General features: G+C 43.2%; 2 protein-coding genes across 2 annotated transcripts in view; one reads left to right on the top strand and one right to left on the bottom strand.

Moving 5' to 3' along the window:
* LOC124002081 (estrogen receptor beta-like) overlaps positions 1–14,061 on the top strand; it is a 38,413-nt gene extending 24,352 nt beyond the window's left edge. The window contains 11 exon segments of the mRNA XM_046309340.1: positions 1,733–2,247; positions 2,437–2,633; positions 5,899–6,015; positions 6,168–6,196; positions 6,198–6,284; positions 6,286–6,493; positions 7,493–7,631; positions 11,103–11,236; positions 12,226–12,409; positions 12,594–12,829; positions 12,918–14,061. Of these exon segments, the coding sequence (XP_046165296.1) occupies positions 1,733–2,247; positions 2,437–2,633; positions 5,899–6,015; positions 6,168–6,196; positions 6,198–6,284; positions 6,286–6,493; positions 7,493–7,631; positions 11,103–11,236; positions 12,226–12,409; positions 12,594–12,829; positions 12,918–12,973 (1,902 nt within the window). The 3' untranslated portion in view covers positions 12,974–14,061.
* syne2b (spectrin repeat containing, nuclear envelope 2b) overlaps positions 13,972–19,778 on the bottom strand; it is a 144,766-nt gene continuing 138,959 nt past the window's right edge. Inside the window, exons 127-131 of the mRNA XM_046308142.1 lie at positions 16,819–16,947; positions 16,347–16,553; positions 16,082–16,156; positions 15,779–15,828; positions 13,972–15,548 (exon numbers count right to left, since the gene is read on the bottom strand). Coding sequence (XP_046164098.1) covers positions 15,338–15,548; positions 15,779–15,828; positions 16,082–16,156; positions 16,347–16,553; positions 16,819–16,947 — 672 coding nt within the window. The 3' untranslated portion in view covers positions 13,972–15,337. The remainder of the gene's footprint in view (positions 15,549–15,778; positions 15,829–16,081; positions 16,157–16,346; positions 16,554–16,818; positions 16,948–19,778) is intronic.

Genomic DNA, 19,778 nt, shown 5'->3' with positions numbered 1-19,778 from the left:
TTTGTCCTGATTAAAAGTGTTGTTTGGGGCGAATCCAAAACAACACATTACTGAGTACCACTCTATTTTCAAGCATCGTGGTGGCTGCATCTTGTTATGCGTATGCTTGTAATCGTTAAGGGCTGGGGAGTTTTCCAGGATAAAAAATACTTAGAATGGAGCGAAGGACAGGCAAAATCCTAAAGGAATCCAGTTTAGTCTGCTTTCCACCAGACACTGGGAGATGACCTTTCACCTTTCAGATGGACAATAACCTAAAACACAAGGCCAAAGGTACATTGGAGTTGCTTACCAAGAAGACAGCGAATGTTCCTGTGTGGCGAAGTAACAGTTCTGACTCTGTTTGAAAAGCTTTGGCAGGAATTGAAAATGGTTGTCTAGCAATGATCAATTTGATAGAGCTTGAAGAATTTTGAGAAGAATAATGGATACATATTGTACAGACCAGGTGTGCAAAGCTTTCAGAGACTTACCCAGAAAGACTCAGTTGTAATCACTGCCAAAGGTGATTTCTAATATGTATTGACTTGGGTGTGAATACTTATGTAAATTAAATACCTAAATGCTGTATTTAATTTTCAATTCATTTGGAAAAAAATGAAAAACGTATTTTCATTTTGTCTCTGTGCTATTGTGTGTAAATAAATATGTTTAATCCATTTTGAATTCAGGCTGTAACACAACAAAATGTGGATGAAGTCAAGGGATATGAATACTTTCTGAAGGCACTATATGTACAGCCTTACGTAAGGCCCTGTAATGGCTTTCCTCTTCCTCTTCTAAGGAGGAGTAGCAAGGATCGGACCAATGCGCAGCATTGTAAGTGTCCATATCGATACTTTATTTACATGAACACTAAACTACAAAATAACAACGTGAAATACCAAAACAAACTAAACAGTCCCGTGTGGCACAAACACTGACACAGAGAATAATCACCCACAACTCAAAAGTGGAACCAGGCTACCTAAGTATGGTTCTCAATCAGGGACAACGATTGACAGCTGCCTCGGATTGAGAACCATACCAGGCCAAACACAGAAATCCCCAAAAGGAACGTAGACAACCCACCCAACTCACGCCATGACCAATACTAAAACAAAGACATAACAAAAGAACTAAGGTCAGAACGTGACAGGCCCACATGTCCAGTACATACCATATGTACAGAACACATCTACCAATACACATAAAAAAGCACACTTTTCCCAAGGAAGATTGTAACAATTTGAATATACCACGTTACTTAATGTTGCACCTATTTCTTTTTCATGTGTTTCATCTGATCAGGCTTGTTATCAGTCTGATGTAGGTGCACATTTTTCTTTCTGTACAACATGTTCTGTGATTTGGATTTGAGTATTCACGTTTCCCTCTTCCATCCTGACTTAATTACACTATTGTTAGAAGAAGGAGTGTTCCTCTGAAGTCTCTACAAGTGCACTCGAGTGGCAACAGTAAAAGTAACTGGTAGTCTAGACAAGGTTTGAGACCAAATTAAAAAAATTATTTCCTGTTGCATCTGTCCTTTTACAGGCTCAATGTGAGCAAGATATATTACAACTATTTACCACTCAGGATTGGCAATTAACAGATATGATCATATAGTTTTTGTTGAGTATGTACAACATTATTTTGTTGAGTGACTTTGTGTGCACTTGAGAATATTTATGTGGTATTTGAATGTGACTCTGCATACACTTTCTCCATCCAACCCTCCATGCTGCAGTAGGACTTCTCACTGACTGGTCCCGGTGAGGAAGGCAATAGACGACAGCAGCAGGCACAACGTCAGCCCAACGTTATCCCCAGCATGGCATGTTCTCCTGAAAGTGGGACAGACATTTCTTCCCTGCTCCAGCTCCAGGATGTGGGCTCCAGCAAGGTCCAAGAGAGGGGGAGCTCCCCGGGACTCCTACCTGCCCTCTACAGCCCTCCGAGCGGCATGGAGAGCCGCACATTCTGCATCCCCTCTCCCTACACAGACAACAGCCATGATTACAGTCACAGCCACGGACCCCTAGCCTTCTACAACCCCTCTATGCTCGGCTACAGCAGACCACCTATCTCCGACAGCCCTTCTCTATGTCCACCCCTCAGTCCCTCTCTCTTCTGGCCCAACCATGGCCACGGCCAGCACAACATGCCCTCGCTGACCCTGCACTGCCCCCAGCCCCTGGTGTACAGTGAGCATAACCCCCACACCCCCTGGGTGGAGCCTAAACCCCACGGCCTCAGCCCCAGCAGGTAGCTACAAGCCTTCAACATCTGACACACCCTCCTTTTGTATCTTTTAATGTACACACCTGTCTTATTTGACCTTTTCTTGTCTCCTATAACATCTCAGATGGGTAAACAATAGGAGACAGCCTCTTAACAAAACTGAGGCTTCTATTTTGGAGTTTGTTAAACATTGATTGACGTTCCTTCTCATAGCCCTCTCCTCCACCCTACCAAGCTGCTGGGGAAGAGACTGGAGGACGGAGAGGAAGTGAACTCCTCCTCAGCCAGCTGTGTGGTGGTGAAGGCAGACATGCACTTCTGTGCCGTGTGTCATGACTACGCTTCGGGCTACCACTACGGTGTGTGGTCTTGTGAGGGCTGCAAGGCCTTCTTCAAGAGGAGCATCCAAGGTATGACCACCAGGGGAGCTGTGTGGGATCATTACCATGTCTACCCTAGGGACTGTGGTCATGGCGGCCACCCTCTGTCTCAGTGTCCTGTAAGGTCTGCCACTCCCAAAAAATGTGTGATATATAAATATAATTTGGTTTAAAAAAAAAAAACGTTTTCAGTGTAGACTTAAAACAACTCGAACCAGATATAAAGTATGTAGCAAAGATAATAGAGCTACAGTACCAGTCAAAAATTTGGAATGAGTAGGTGTGTTCATTCTCTCAACCAGCTTCATGAGGTAGTCACTTGGAATGCATTTCAATACACAGATGTGCCTTGTAAAAGTGAATTTGTGGAATTTCTTTCCATAATGCGTTTGTGCCAATCAGTTGTGTTGTGACAAGGTAGGGGTGGTATACAGAAGATAGCCCTATTTTGTAAAAGACAAAGTCAATATTATGGCAAGAACAGATCAAATAGGCAAAGAGAAACGACAGTCAATCGTTACTTTCAGACAGCGGTCCCCAACCACCGGGGCTGCGGACTGGGCCGCACAGAAAGGATATATATATTTTTTTAATTGGTCAAATTAAATAATAATTATATACAATTTTAGGCTATTTGTGCAGTAAGTACATTGAACTTTGTGCAGTCTGTTGGTCCTTTTCTCACCACTCTAATATTTCTGTCACGCCCACAACAGTTTACAGATTTTGAACTTCAGTAATGCGTGCGCCGCGAGTTCATCATGGTCTGCGTAAGCTATGTTGCCCGGCAATTTTGTATTAACTAGCTATGTTAATTGACATAAATATAAACAAACAAACGTCGCTTCTTCTGAAGGGACAAGGGGGATACAAGGCCCAACGACCATGTCGATAATGCAGACAGCAGGACCCGAGACTGTAATTATTATTTTTTTACGAAAGAAAAAGAAAGCTTCGTTCAATAGAAAATATGCTGAGTCCTACCTAAAATATGGCTTTATTGCGACAGGTGACTCACATGCTCCACACGCCCACTAATGGGTAGTATGTGGAGATCGCTTGCAGAAAAGGTCACCACTGGCAGCACATTTCAATGACGAGGAAGGGTCGCAAAACTCGCTTACCTGTGCGACATATTCAACCTGCTAAACGGACTAATTCTGCCACTTCAGGGAAGAATTGACAACGGTCTTTAAATTGGCAGGTAACGTGGCTGCTTTACTTCCCAATCGCCAGAGACCCACGAAGTGTGAAGGAAAAGATCCACGACCCATTTGTGAATGTCCCAGGTGAATCGTCCGTGCAGGAAGATCGACTCCTTGAGGTTGCAAATGACGGTGGCCTTAAAAGTATGTTTGAGAACCTAATTTCTGTCGACCTTCTGGATTAAAATCGAGGCTGAATATCAAGAGATCGCCACAAAAGCACTGAAAACCTTGCTTCCATTTCCAACATCCTATCTCTACGAAGCAGGGTTTTCCGCAATGACGTCAACAAAAACTTAGTTACGGAGTAGACTGGACATAAGGAACACCATTCGGGTATCACTGTCTCCCATCACCCTTAAACGGGACCGTCTTGTTGCCTGGAAACAAGCTCAGGGCTCCCACTGATTCAGTGACATGGTGAGTTGCAATGTTTTTATTATATGGTCTTTAGAGAAAAATATAAGCTTTGTTTTTATAATATCATCACATTAGACCTATTTAAACTAAAATGTTATGAAAAAGCGGCTATACTAAACTTATAGGCCTAATGTATATTCTGGTTGTGTCAAAAATATTATCTATATGAGACCGGTCCATGGTGCAAAAAAGGGTTGGCGACCGCTGCTTTAAGACATGAAGTCTGGAAAATCTGGAAAATTTCAACAACTTTGAAAGTTTCCTTATGCAGTCGCAAAAACCATCAAGGGCTATGATGAACCTGGCTCTCATGAGAACCTCCACGGGAAAGGAAGTCCCAGATTTACCTCACCCTCAGAAATTGCAGCCCAAATAAATGCAACAGACACATCTCAACATCAACTGTTCGGAGGAGACTGCCTGAATCAGGCCTTCATGGTCGAGTTGCTGCAAAGAAACCACTACAAAAGGACACCAATAAGAAGAGACTTGCTTGGGCCAAGAAACACCAGTAATGGACATTAGACTGGTGGAAATCTGTCCTTTTAATCTGTTGAGTCCAAAGTTGAGATTTTTGGTTCCAACCGCCGTGTCTTTGTGAGACGCAGAGTAGGTGAACGGATGATCACTGCATGTGTGGTTCCCACCGTGAAGCATAGAGGAGGAGGTGTTATGGTGTGTTGGTGCTTTGCTGGCGACACTGTCTGTGATGTATTTAGAATTCAAGGCACACTTAACCAGCATGGCTACCACAGCATGCTGCAGTGATACGCCATCCCATCTGGTTTGGGCTTAGTGGGACTATCATTTGTTTTTCAACAGGACAATGACCCAACACATCTCCAGGCTGTATAAGGGCTACTTGACCAAGAAGGAGAGTGATGGAGAGCTGCATCAGATGACCTGGCCCCCACAATCAACCGACTTCAACCCAATTGAGATGGTTTGCGATGAGTTCGACTGCGTAGTGACGGAAAAGAAGCCAACAAATGCTGAGCTTATGTGGGAACTCCTTCAACACTGTTGGTAAAGCTGATTGAGAGAATGCCAAGAGTGTGCAAAGCTGTCATCAAGGAAAAGGGTGGCTACTTTGAAAAATATATTTTGAGTAGTTTAACATTTTTTGGGGGTTACTAAATGATTCCATTTCATGTGCTATTTAATAGTTTTGATGTCTTCAATATTATTTTACAATGTAGAGAATAGTAAAAATAAAGAAAAACCCTTGAATGAGTAGGTGTGTCCAAACTTTTGACTGGTACTGTATTTTGTTTTAAAATAAGATCATATTTGAGAACTAACAATCACCAAAATAAAACCTAGACAGTCAGGGAGAATCTAAAATTCCCTAAATGTCATGGCATGGGGCCCCCATTGATTTTGTTATGTATTAGTCACTCAGATAGCATAAGAACACAGCATAAATCATGGTAAAATGTTTAGAATTGCAAGAAACTAGCTTTAAAACAGAAACATTTTGTCTCTGCGGCCAATAGGAGGGCCTCAGTGCCATTGGCCTCATCCCCCCCCCCCCCCCAAGCTAACTTGGCCATCGCTGCTTAAAGAAATCCTAGGGGTGAACGCTGAATAAGGTTGATTGTAGGTTGATCAGATATGATGAATAGTGCAGCCATGTAATTTCTCCGACTGTCTCCATCTATCTCATCTAGGCCACAATGATTACATTTGTCCAGCAACTAACCAGTGCACTATCGACAAGAACCGCCGTAAAAGCTGCCAGGCCTGCCGCCTACGCAAGTGTTATGAAGTGGGCATGATGAAGTGTGGTAGGCAGCCATCTTCCTTATCTAGTCTAGTCGTGTTTAGAAACCTAACCTTATGTAGTCAATAGAACATTTGCCAACAGATACTGTAAGCTTGTAGAAGTACAGTATCTTCAGGAGTGAAACCTCTGTTGCTTGTCTGTGTTGTTGTCCAGGTGTGAGGCGAGAGCGCTGCAGTTACAGGGGGGGCGAGGCACCGGCGTGTACCTCAGGGGCGGGGGGCGTCAGGCGGGCTGGTGGGGGTAGGGACCAGGGCCCAGATGCGTCTGGAGGGGGGGCTCCCACCCCCAGCTGGAGGTGCACCACTCGTCCCTGACCCCAGAACAGCTGATCTCCTGCATCATGGAAGCGGAGCCGCCAGAGATCTACCTGATGGAGGACCTGAAGAAGCCCTTCACTGAGGCCAGCATGATGATGTCACTTACCAACCTGGCCGACAAGGAGTTGGTCCTCATGATCAGCTGGGCCAAGAAGATCCCTGGTGAGACACCTGGAGGGTGTGTGTGCCTGCCTGCCTGTGTGTCTGTCTGTCTCTGCCTGTGTGTCTGTGTCTGTCTTTCTCTGTCTGTCTGCAACATATGTGCAAGGCTGAGTTGGTGTCCCAGGTCTATATGTGAGATAGGAGGTATATCTCCAAACAAAGAAAGACTAGCTGTCTGGCTGTTAACCCTTCGCACCCTACCCTTTAACTGTCCATTACTGTAGTAGTTGGCCCTTCACCTTCTCTTTATGCCACATACAGTACTGCAGCCAGGCACACAGCTGTGTAGTCCTGTTGGACAGGATATTACACAGGCTATGAAGGGGTTACTACTCTCTCCTCCTCTCTCCTCTCTATCCTGCTGGTGAGCATTGTTCCTTCCTCACTCAGGGTTTTAGAGGTGAGCCCAGCAGGTGCCCTCTCAGAGGAGATGGGACTGAGTTCACACACACACTCTTGTCTGAGATGGGGGTTTGGTGAAAGAAGGAGATGTGACAATTAGCTTGTATTGTCTGCTATAAAGAAGAACAAGAACTCCACAGACTAGATATGCATTGTGGATTTTTGTTTAATCCATAATCTGCGTGCAAGGTGTCTCAGTATTTGGCTTTGTTCCAATGTCCATCCTTCAGTACTTGTACCAACAGACTGCTGGGAGCGTAGGGTGTCTCTAGTGTGTGAGGGCTCAACCATGCATTTAATCTGTCCTTTAATTAGTCCCTCTAAAGTTAGGGGTCTTTTAGTTCTCTTTATGTTCTCTGGTTCCCAGACTCAGTCCTAGTAAAGCTATACAATAGCTACAATGAACACTCATTTCCCACACGTTATTTTCGTGTGTGTGTGTGTGTGTGTGTGTGTGTGTGTGTGTGTGTGTGTGTGTGTGTGTGTGTGTGTGTGTGTGTGTGTGTGTGTGTGTGTGTGTGTGTGTGTGTGTGTGTGTGTGTGTGTGTGTGTGTGTGTGTGTGTATGCACGCGAGCATGCACATTTGTGTACTACAGGCTTTGTAGAGCTAAGTCTGACGGACCAGGTGCACCTGTTGGAGTGTTGCTGGCTGGAGGTGCTGATGCTGGGTCTGATGTGGAGGTCTGTCGACCACCCTGGGAAACTCATATTCTCACCAGACCTAAAGCTCAACAGGTACAACTGCTTATGTTTTACTACTAAGCTTCAAAATACAGTATACCGGTATAAGATTAAATATCACATCTTTAAGTAAAGACATTTGACATACTGCATTTCCTGTCATATCTTGGTCAGTGTTAAGTGCATCCTTTTTTATCTAGAAAAGACCAAACTGCAAAGTAATCGTTTTTTACTATGTGTCCAGTTAAAAGCATGTGTTTTAATATGTTTTAATATGGTCCTTCTGTAGCTCAGTTGGTAGAGCATGGCGCTTGTAACGCCAGGGTAGTGGGTTCGATCCCCGGGACCACCCATACGTAGAATGTATGCACACATGACTGTAAGTCGCTTTGGATAAAAGCGTCTGCTAAATGGCATATATTATTATTATTTATTATATTAATATGTGGGGTTGTGTTGGAATGGCAGGCCTGGGGTTGCTCATTAGCTTTCACCAATGCGCCTGGAAAAGAACACTCACATTCTCAGTACCCTCTGAGGCCAGCATTATTCACTCTGTGTGTGCGTGGGTACTGATAAGAATGATCGTGTTACAGTGTGTTCTCCCTATAAATTGCTGAGGTTGACCTCTCATAAATCTATGAGCTATATGAAAATGCAATAATGTCAGTGTTTGCTTCAAACGATTGGACAGAATATTTTCAAATTCCTGATTGATTAGTATTTTGAGGTTCTTAAGTTAAAATGTTGTGTTTTGTTTTGACTTTGAATTTAGGCCATATCAAAATCTTAATATGCTGGCAAAGCACCTTTTTGAATTGTCAGTAAACAAAAGGTTTGTGTCTCTAAATCACACATCCCACTTTGTTTGTCATAATTATACATGTGTGTTGTAGCCTAAAAAACTTTAGCATTGGGGTTTGTTAAAACATTGAATGTTGGTTATTTAGCTGTATTTCTGGTTTTGGGTAAATCTGATCAGGCCAGAAGGTTAGAGGATTTATTGGCCTTGAGAATGATCTCACCCCTGAGACTAAGATCCTGGATGTGTGAGTGCTTGTACTACTTGTCTATATGTGAGTGTGTGTGCTATTAACTTGTCTAAGGAGGTGTGTGTCTTTTGAATACAGATGTGTGCAGATATGCTCCTATATTTATTTTCCTATCTTTGAGTTTACGTGTCTGAAGCCTTACAGCAGTGTATGTGAGTGTGTGTTTTGTTGTGTGGGTTGGTGTGGTTGAGTAGTGTTTCCCCTTTTACACTACCACGGCGACTATCACTATAGGCTTAGCTAACCTTGGTGTGTTCCCATAACATGGGACTTATTGTTCAGTCCTCTGGCCATTGTGTGGCTTTGGCACTGTCTCTTGAGGCTTGCCATGAAAAACACATTAAGTAGACAAATGGGTCAGCGTTTTGATTGGACTTTCTCACACCCCTCAACAAATCTCTCAACATTAATTTAATTCATTTGTAGCACTCCATTAATAAGAGTTTTTATTACAGTATGTGGGTACCTACTGTTTTACAATATGAATCATGTGCAGTGCCTTCGGAAAGTATTTAGACCCTTTGACTTTTTCCACATTTTTTTATGTTACAGCCTTATTCTAAAATGGATTGTTTTTTCCCCCCTCATCAATCTAATGACAAAGGAAAAAACAGGTTATTTGAATTTTTTGCAAATGTATAAAATAAAAATAAATAAAAATGAAATTATTTACATAAGTATTCAGACCCTTTACTCAGTACTTTGTTGAAGTACCTTTGGCAGCGATTACAGCCTCGAGTCTTCTTGGGTATGACGCAACAAGCTTAGCACATGTATTTGGGGAGTTTCTCCCATTCTTCTCTGCAAATCCTCTCAAGCTCTGTCAGGTTGGATTGGGAGCGTCGCTGCACAGCTATTTTCATGTCTCTCCAGAGATGTTCGATCGGGTTCAGAGACTTGTCCTGAAGCCACTCCTGCATTGTCTTGGCTGTATGCTTAGGGTCGTTGTTCTGTTGGAAGGTGAAGCTTCGCCCCAGGCAGAGGTCCCGAGCAGGTTTTCATCAAGGATCTGTCCTTTGCTCTGTTCATCTTTCCCTAAATCCTGACTAATCTCACAGTCCCTGCTGATGAAAAACATTTTTTTACATTTTTATTTATCTGTTATTTTACCAGGTAAGTTGACTGAGAACACATTCTCATTTGCAGCAATTACCTGGGGAATAGTTACAGGGGAGAGGAGGGGGATAAATGAGCCAATTGTAAACTGGGGAATATTAGGTGACCGTGATGGTTTGATGGCCAGATTGGGAATTTAGCCAGCACACCTGGGTAAACACCCCTACTCTTACGATAAGTGCCATGGGATCTTTAATGACCGCAGAGGGTCAGGACACACGTTTTAACATCCCATCCGAAAGACTGCACCCTACACAGGCCAGTGTCCCCAATCACTGCCCTGGGGCATTGGGATATTTTTTAGACCAGAGGAAAGAGTGCCTCCTACTGGCCCTCCAACACCACTTCTCCCATCCAGGGACTGACCAGGACCAACCCTGCTTAGCTTCAGAAGCAAGTCAGAAGTGGTATGCAGGGTGGTATGCTGCTGGCCATTCCCACAGCATGATGCTGCCACCACCATGCTTCACCGTAGGGATGGTGCCAGGTTTCCTCAATTCGTGACACTTGGCATTCAGGCCAAAGAGTTAAATCTTGGTTTCATCAGACCTGAGAATCTTGTTTCACATGGTCAGAGAGTACTTTAGGTTCCTTTTGGCAAAATCGAAGTGGGCTGTTATATGCCTTTTTACTGAGAAGTTGCTTTCGTCTGGCTCCTCTACCATAAGGCCTGATTGGTGGAGTGCTGCAGAGATGGTTGTCCTTCAGGAAGGTTCTCCCATTTCCACAGAGATGCTCTGTCAGAGTGACCATCAGATTCTTGGTCACCTCTCTGACCAAGGCCCTTCTCACCCGATTGCTCAGTTTGGCCGGGTGGGCAACTCTAGGAAGAGTCTTGGTGGTTCCAAACTTCTTCCATTTAAGAATGAATGTTCTTGGGGACCTTCAATGCAGCAGAATTGTGTTGGATCCTTCCCCAGATCTGTGCCTCAACACAATCCTGTCCTGGAGCTCTACGGACAATTCCTTCGACCTCATGGCTCGATTTTTGCTCTGACATGCACTGTCAACTGTGGGACCTTATATAGATGGGTGTGTGCCTTTACAAATCATGTCCAATCAATTGAATTTACCACAAGTTGAGTATCATAGCAAAAGGTCTGAATACTTGTGAAAATAAGGTATTTGTTTTTTAGTGTTGTTTAAAAAAAAAAAATATTTGCAAAAATATCTAAAACCTGTTTTCACTTTGCCATTATGGAGTATTGTGAGTAGATTGAGGGAAAAAAAACATTTAATTGATTTTAGAAAAAGGCTGTAACTTAACAAAATGTGGAAACTGTCAAAGGGTCTGAATACTTTCCGGATGAACTATACTGTATGTTTAATACATATCTTTCCCTCTGTGTGTTTGTAGGGAAGAGGGAAACTGTGTGGAGGGCATTATGGAGATATTTGACATGCTGCTGGCAGCCACCTCTAGGTTCAGGGAGCTGAACCTTCAGAGGGAGGAGTACGTCTGTCTGAAAGCCATGATCCTCCTCAACTCCAGTAAGTCAAATAATTAGTACTTCTGTACTGTATGAGAGGTTGTGTGTTTTGAGTGTGTGTTTGTCCCCAGTCAGAGACCTGGAGGTGAAAGCACCTTTAGGAGCTACTTTTGTAATTGGGCACATTTGCCATATTTCCATTGAGGATCTACACCAGTGTTTTACCCAAAAGACTCCAACTTTTCTGTTTCCATCTACACGGCCCGGGACACCCGTGTCTCATGGACCTGCTCTAACTTGGAGCCAAGGCAAGGCCATGGGTACCTTTCAGCTTGCATTTTCATAACAATGGCTAACTGAATTTTAACCTCACAAAGCAACAGTCTTGAATGATGCAGATGTAATTAATTCTGCTCACTACAAGTCTTTTTTAAATTGTCACACTCCTGATGAAAACACAATAACACTATAGCTCACGTTAACATTAAACACTGGCGGCCAACTAGTGTGGGGGTAAGTCTCAATGGAAAAGCACAAGTTGTTTTCCTCTCCCAGGGATCAAGGTGTCCTATCCCTATCAATGTTCACTCCAGGTTTCAGTGGGGTGACTGACTCCTCTGTCTGTCCTCACTGGGGTCAGAGCTCGGCCACCACATACACTGGCTCCCATCACTGCCAGACTCTGTTGATTCTTTTCCAAAATGCTGGAAAAATACAAATTGTGCAACAGAAATCTAGTTTAGAAACTCAGAGCATAGGATTGCAGAATTGCTTTGTTGGACAGAAGTAAGATATGTCTCAATTCCTCAGGCCTACATTTTAATGTCTATTCTTGTTTGGAATGTCTGATTTATGAAGGAGATGTTTGTAGGCGGAAGCATTTTCTCCCCACCAGTGCCATCTAGTGTTTCAAATACAAATTAATTATATGTTAAGTGATAGTAGGATTTTTTGTTTTATGGTGTTAAAGTGTGACAGGTGTATGTTTGCCAGTGATTGTGCTTCATAAATTAATAGTTACATAGGGTCTATGTTTGTGTCCACCTGTAGACATCTGCTCTACCTCTCCGGAGAGGGCAGAAGATCTGGAGAGCAGGGGGAAGCTGCTGCGTCTGCTGGACTCTGTGACGGATGCCCTGGTGTGGGCCATCTCCAAACGAGGCCTGTCATTCCAGCAGCAGTCATCCCGCCTGGCCCACCTCCTCATGCTACTCTCACACATTCGCCACGTCAGGTAGACTACAGCTACAGCAATGTCTCACTAGCAGCAACAAGAGTCTACTGTGTCAGTGTCTGTTCAGTCAGTGACATAAAAGCACACCTGCAGATCTGTCCACTGTAATTTCAGTCAGCGACACTTCTTTTGGGATGTTTATCAAAACAACATTCCCATGCTGCTTCTCTCCACATCTCCTTAGTAACAAAGGCATGCAGCACCTCTCTAGCATGAAGAAGAAGAATGTTGTGCTGCTCTATGACCTGCTCTTGGAAATGCTGGACGCCAACACAACCCACAGCAGCCGTATGTCCGCAACTCATGACCCCTCTAACAATGAACCCACAGAGCCCCCAGCAGCACCAGATCCTGCTGTAGACACTCAGCTCCTGCTAACATTCCAAAACCCAGAGGAGAGCCAAACACTCGAGAGCATTAGTAAGTTGACGAAGTTGGGTTAGCCACTGAAGACGTAGAATGTATGTTCACTAATACTCCATGAATCATAATCCAATATGTTCTCCAGGTACATCCGGCCAGGGTGCTGGCCAGCCGAGAGAGGGGAGATGTGTACCTCAGTAAGAGGGACAGTGACAGGATACAGCGTGGGACATGGATGGAGACTGCCTGAGACTGTAAATCACCCCAAAGGGGTGAATGGACTGAAGGAGAGGCCAGACTGGCACAATAGGACAAGTGTGGATCTGACCAAAGTCCACACTCTGGGACAGTGTACACCATTCCCAATAGGCTGACTGAGAGTAAAATCTCTTATAGACTGCAGAATGTATCATTGTGAGGTAAATATTACAGTTGTATCCTTTTCGGATGTTTTTGGTCTATGGAAAATATATGATTTGTAACAGTGAATTGACTGTATTTTTGGTGTAATTTCCTTTTATTAATGCAGTTGGTAATGTAGCTAGTAATGAGTACATCTTTTAACCTCTACCAGTCAAAATGTGTCTCCTTTTGATATATTTCTAAACTTTTTCACCTTTATCTGTGTCTGCCGAACAATTCATACCATCCTACTGTAACTGGCTTACTTGGAAAATGGTGCATGAAGTCAACATGAGTTATCAAACAGGACTATAGCAATGAGATGTGCATTTGACATTTCAGATTGTGGGTGTTCTTTGCCTCATACCACCAGGGCACACTGCTATTACAGTACAGTAACTAACTTTTCATGCTGGATGTGTGGAGGGGAGTGTTATGATGTACTCATTGTAAAAACCTACATTTCAACCAGATGACTTTTGTGGCCTTTGATTTAAGATGACTGCTAGTCTCCATTCACGTTTGTGTGAAGCAATCAGAAGGCCAAACAAAAACCAGCAACTGCTAGAAAGTCACACACTTGTACTTCTGCATCCTGATCATACCCTGTCCCTCCTGTCATGATTTGGTGCTTCTGCTGTTTCTGATGTTCAATGTCAAAGTCATGTTTGTATTGATAGAAAATCTACATACAGAGCTTGTCATATTGAGGCATTTTTAGCCCCAATGGAATTGCGACCAAACATCTTAAAAGCAACTGTAAAACGTGAATGTAGTTCTATTGACATAAGCACAGATTATGGCAAACAATGTTTATTGTCAAGTAAAAATGAATTCAAGCTATTCATCATCCATAAATAAGCATTAAAAAAACGTATTGAACTGTACACCATTGTTTTCTTTGTTTCATTGTACTACAGAGCAGTACAAAGTGACTTGACTATGTACACTAATAATGGAACAAGGTCAATTAACTGTTCTCTGATCAGCTCCAGCTTGACTGTCATTTTTTTACACATGAGTAAGCCTTCTTTGTGAAGAAAGCCAAAGCATACGGACAGGAAACCTTCGAGTCTATACGCAGTCTTTGATTCTGCATGTACACCGCAACATTAATCGCTCACTGACTGGTCCAGGTTCATGTCACCTATATATTCATATACTGTAGTGTATTTACGGTATTCTACAGCTATGACAGCATCAGATTTTACTCACAATATTCAACCGCAGGAAAGAAAAGTGTAACAGAGCAGCTTCCAGATGGGTACATCCAAACATTGTTGATTTAGTTCTCCGGTGCTAAAACGATTTGTAAGCCGCACTCTATGTCCCCCATTAGCCCAGGGTGGCCCACAATCACATAAGGCCTCTGTGGGAGATAGGGTTACTCACTCACATATGCACACACACATTGTCAATAATTTACCATTGCTTTGTCAGTAGTTTGCCATTATGCACTCATACACACAAAATCATAGGTACACTAGTGTAAATAAAATATTTTTAAACAAAAACATTTTCTAAAGCACTGACTACAGCAAGGCATGTTTGCAGTTGATTCGCTACCATAATTCAGTGAAAATGACATATCACAGTGTACATGATTCTAAATCAAATAGACAAAAACAAAATCGTTTTCAGTCGATATGTACAAAAATGTGCTATCCACAATTGGTTGTCCTAAGTAAAATGGTAGAAACAGTAATGATCAATATCCTCAGTACTCTGATCCTTTGGTAGCAACTGCAGTTTGCCATTATTATGAGTATACAGTATCTGCAATGATAAAAACAAAGCTATCAAAATAACTTTTAAAATATTTTTTTTGTATTTGGAAAACAACTCGATGGGGATAATAATCAACATCTTCACTACATATAAAAATGTTTACTTCAAACCAATGATATGGCTTATTTTCTTATTTTCAGAGCCACATAACTTCATGAGCGCTCAACATATATTAAATATAAATATGTATACATAAATACCTAAATTCAATTTTACTTTAGACAACTTTAAAAAACAAAACATTTGGAGTGGAGAAACAGAACGCTTGGCTCCAGTCTCTGTTTTTTCGGGGCCGTTTCCGACAGTGGTGAATGGGGACTTTAAAAGACTGGGGCAGGGGGGGTGAGTGTTAGGGGAGGGGGTGTTGTTGCTGTCTCATGTGGGCGGGGGGCCGTTGGTGTAGCGCAGCATGGGGTAGAAGGAGCGGGCAAAGTTGTTGGACAGGGCACAGCTGTAGTCCTCTTCAGACAGAGGCACCAGGCAAGCCAGCACCAGCAGCAGCAGGAAGAGCAGGTGAAGGGGGAAGGCAGCACGCAGTACCCTGTAGAAGAATGGCCGAGCTGAGGAAGAGTCCCCCTTCTCCTCCCTGGCGATGGAGAGAAAGGCATTAGTACGGCTATGGACATTAGAGTCAAACGGATTGTTTGTGCCAGTGTCACGGACACTGGCATAATCTTTCTCGGTAACATATTTACAGCAGTAGTCAAGCCCAAGCCCTGTTCTTATCACTCAGGTATTTTGTTCCTACATGTTAAATGAAAAGGGTGTAAAAGTTGTGAAAGTTGTGAGCGATCAGGCGTTTAGATTAGCACGTACTTTCTGCAGCCTGCGTCTTGGAGTCCTGCAGCTCTCATTCCAGCTTTCTCCTATACACATACACATCATACCATGCCGTTCGATCACATTCCAGTCAATGCAGCATAGCATTTCAAATAGATTCATAGTAAACATGCCAAAACATGCTAAATGTATTTTAATCTATGGTTATTACAGAATGTTCACTGTAAATAGCGTTGGAGGCTTGATTGAACCCAACAGTGAACAACCAGTAGCAGTCAGCCACTATTTGCATATACTCTGCATTAGAGCACCAGACTACATGCGTGAATGAAGGTGTACCTTCTGCAGCTGGAGTTGAGAGCTGAGCGATCCCGGAGCAACACTATCCATCTCAGAGCTGGTTGGACACGATTCCTGTGACACACGCAGACAGTACACAAACAGTCACATCATCAGTCAGAGAGACAGACACACCAAACCTGTTGACACTACCAACAATAATAATAATAATAATAATACTGTCAATGACTGTACCACAGCACATAAACCCTATTCACAAAAAAAAAATGAATGATGGGGTCCTGGTATTGCATAGGTAAATTACCCAATGTTGACGTACCAGCCTTCCTTGCAGGATGTGCAGGTCATTGGCCACCTGGCGCAGTAGGAGTCGGAGCTTGTTGCCGATAACGTGGACCTTCTCCTTTGCCTCGACGCTGTCCTCGGCCGTGGCCTCCAGGAGGAGCTGGGAGGAGATCTCCTGAAGGGAGGAGACCTGCCGCTGGCGCCCATGCAACTCTTCTTCCAGGGCCTGCAACAGAGCAGGGGGCACAAGAGAGACCAGGCCTCAGTCAGCACGCTCAAACAGTAGGACAACTACAGTAACTATTACAACTTATAGGTCAGCTCTATCTTATAATCAAGCTTATTCTATTTCAAATTGCTCTGTGCACATAAAAGTAGGCCAGCTTTCTATGCCATGCTAGCAGCTATACTATATATTAGGAAATATTGTCCACGATGCTCTGTTATTTGATGCTAAATGTTTCTATGGAAGCTTGTTCTCCCTTCCTCACCATGAGTGTGTCTCTGTGCTCCAGCAGGACAGAGTGCTGTGCAAACCGGTCATGGATGTTGACGGCGTAGTGTGTGCTCTCAGACCTGGCCAGCCACAGCAACATGGAGTGCAGCGTCTCATGGAACTCCTAAACAGATAGGTCAGAGGTCAATAGGACAAGGTTAGTCTTATCCATTCTTTTTTTTAGGTGTGTCTTAAATTACATCCAATTCCCTACATAGTGTGCTCCGTTTGACCTGAGCCATTGGATGTAGTGCCATGTTTGGTCTGGAATGTGAAGTCACGAGCTCTGACTAGTGGTGCCAAAAGCCCTGGTGTGTCCCAGAAAGCCTATGTAAATTACGATTGCCAGGACGGCCAAATAAAATGTTTTAGACACCCGTTTTGAGTTATAAATGTGTTTATTAAGGCCTCCCGGGTGGCGCAGTGGTTAAGGGCGCTGTACTGCAGCGCCAGCTATGCCACCAGAGACTCTGGGTTCGTGCCCAGGCTCTGTCGTAACCGGCCGCGGCCAGGAGCTCCGTGGGACGACGCACAATTGGCCTAACGTCGTCCGGGTTTGGGAGGGTTTGGCCGGTAAGGATATCCTTGTCTCATCACGCACCAGCAACTCCTGTGGTGGGCCGGGCGCAGTGCACACTAACCAAGGTTGCCAGGTGCACGGTGTTTCCTCCGACACATTGGTGCGACTGGCTTCCGGGTTGGATGTGCGCTGTGTTAAGAAGCAGTGCGGCTTGGTTGGGTTGTGTATCGGAGGACGCATGACTTTCAACCTTCGTCTCTCCCGAGCCCGTACGGGAGTTGTAGCGATGAGACAAGATAGTAGCTACTAACAATTGGACACCACGAAATGGGGGAGAAAAAGGGGTAAATTCAACAACAAAAAAATAAGTGTTTATTATGATCAAGTTTGATCCTCACAGTGAATTGTTTTAAAGTTCGCTGCAAATCGAGATATTTAATTTAATAGTGATCAATTATGACTACTACAGTAGATATATTTCTCTGGTCACCCACAAAACCAATTCTTCCTTTGGCCGCATGAAAAAGCGCTGGACACGTCACTTGAGATTGGCCAAGAGACCTAGGGATGAAGGATCTGAGCCTTCAGCGAAAATCACTTCTCAGCCTTTACGTGAGACAGGGCGCTGTAAACCATCGAACGTGCTGAACAGACTTCCCCGGACGAGTGACGGTGAAAAAATCCTTCCAGTTCTCTGCTGCCAATGACTGGAACGAACCTCAAAAATCTCTGGAACTGGAAACACTTATCTTCCTCAGTAGCTTTAAGCACCAGCTGTCAGAGCAGCTCACTGATTACTGCACCTGTACATAGCCCATCTATAATTTAGCCCAAACAACTACCTCTCCCCATACTGTATTTATTTATTTTTGCTCCTTTGCACCCCATTATTTATATTTCTACCTTGCACATTCGTCCACTGCAAATCTACCATTCCTGTGTTTTACTTGCTATATTGTATTTACTTCGCCACCTGGGCCTTTAAAAAAAAAAATCTCACCTCATTTGCTCACATTGTATATAGACTTATTTTTCTACTGTATTATTGACTGTATGTTTGTTTTACTCCAAGTTTAACTCTGTGTTGTTGTATGTGTCGAACTGCTTTGCTTTATTTTGGCCAGGTCGTAATTGTAAATGAGAACTTGTTTTCAACTTGCCTACCTGGTTAAATAAAGGTGAAATATATATATATTTTAAACAGAGAGATCCAAAGGTATTGGGACAGAGACAAATGTTTTGTTGTTTTGGCTCTCTGTACTCCAGCACTTTGGATTTGAAATGATACAACAACTATGAGGTTAAAGTGCAGACTGTCAGCTTTCATTTGAGGGTATTTTTATCTATATCAGGTAAACCGTCTAGAAATGACAGCTCTTTTTTTTGTACATAAGTCATCCCATATTAGGGGACCAAAAATATTGGGACAAATTCACTTATAGGTGTATTAAAATAGTCAAAAGTGTAGTATTTGGTCCCATATTCCTAGCACGCAGTGATTACATCAAGCTTGTGACTCTACAAACTTGTTGGATGCATTTGCTGTTTGCTTTGACTGTGTTTCAGATGCTTTTGTGACCAATTATGGAGTCACTTTTATTGTAAATAACAATATAATGTTTCTAAACACTTCTACATGAATGTGGATGCTACCATGATTACAGATAGTCCTGAATGAATCATGAATAATTATCAGTGAAAAAGTTGCAGAGGTATAAATATCATACCCCCACAAGCATTTCGCAACACCCGCAATAACATCTGCTATGACCAATCAAATTTGATTTGATATACAGTACCAGACAAAAGTTTGGACATACCTACTATTTCAAGGGTTTTTCTTTATTTTGAATATTTTCTACATTGTATAATAATAGTGAAGACGTCAACACTATGACATAACACATATGTAATCATGTAATAACCCCCAAAAATGTTAAACAAATCTAAACATATTTTACATTTTTGATTCTTCAGCCACCCTTTGCCTTGATGACAGCTTTGCACACTCTTGGCATTCTCTCAACCAGCTTCATGAGAAATGCTTTTCCAACAGCCTTGAAGGAGTTCCCACAAGAGGGCCGCCATTGTTCCTGCTCCCAAGAAAGCTAAGGTAACTGAGCTAAATGACTACCGTCCCGTATCACTCACTTCCGTCATCATGAAGTGCTTTGAGAGACTGGTCAAGGATCATATCACCTCCCCTACCTGACACCCTAAACCCACTTTGCTTACCGCCCCAATAGGTCCACAGATGACGCAATCGCAATCACACTGCCCTAACCCATCTGGACAATATAAATACCTATGTAAGAATGCTGTTCATCGATTGTAGCTCAGCATTTAACACCATACTTGTCATTAAGACCCTGGGTCTCGATCCTGCCCTGTGCAACTGGGTTCAGGACTTATTGAAGGGACACCCCCAGGTGGTG

Source organism: Oncorhynchus gorbuscha, linkage group LG17 (genome assembly GCF_021184085.1).
Source record: "Oncorhynchus gorbuscha isolate QuinsamMale2020 ecotype Even-year linkage group LG17, OgorEven_v1.0, whole genome shotgun sequence".
Classification (NCBI taxonomy): Eukaryota; Metazoa; Chordata; class Actinopteri; order Salmoniformes; family Salmonidae; genus Oncorhynchus; species Oncorhynchus gorbuscha.
The sequence above is the reverse complement of the archived record's forward strand: the minus strand, read 5'-3'. Positions and strand labels throughout refer to the sequence as shown.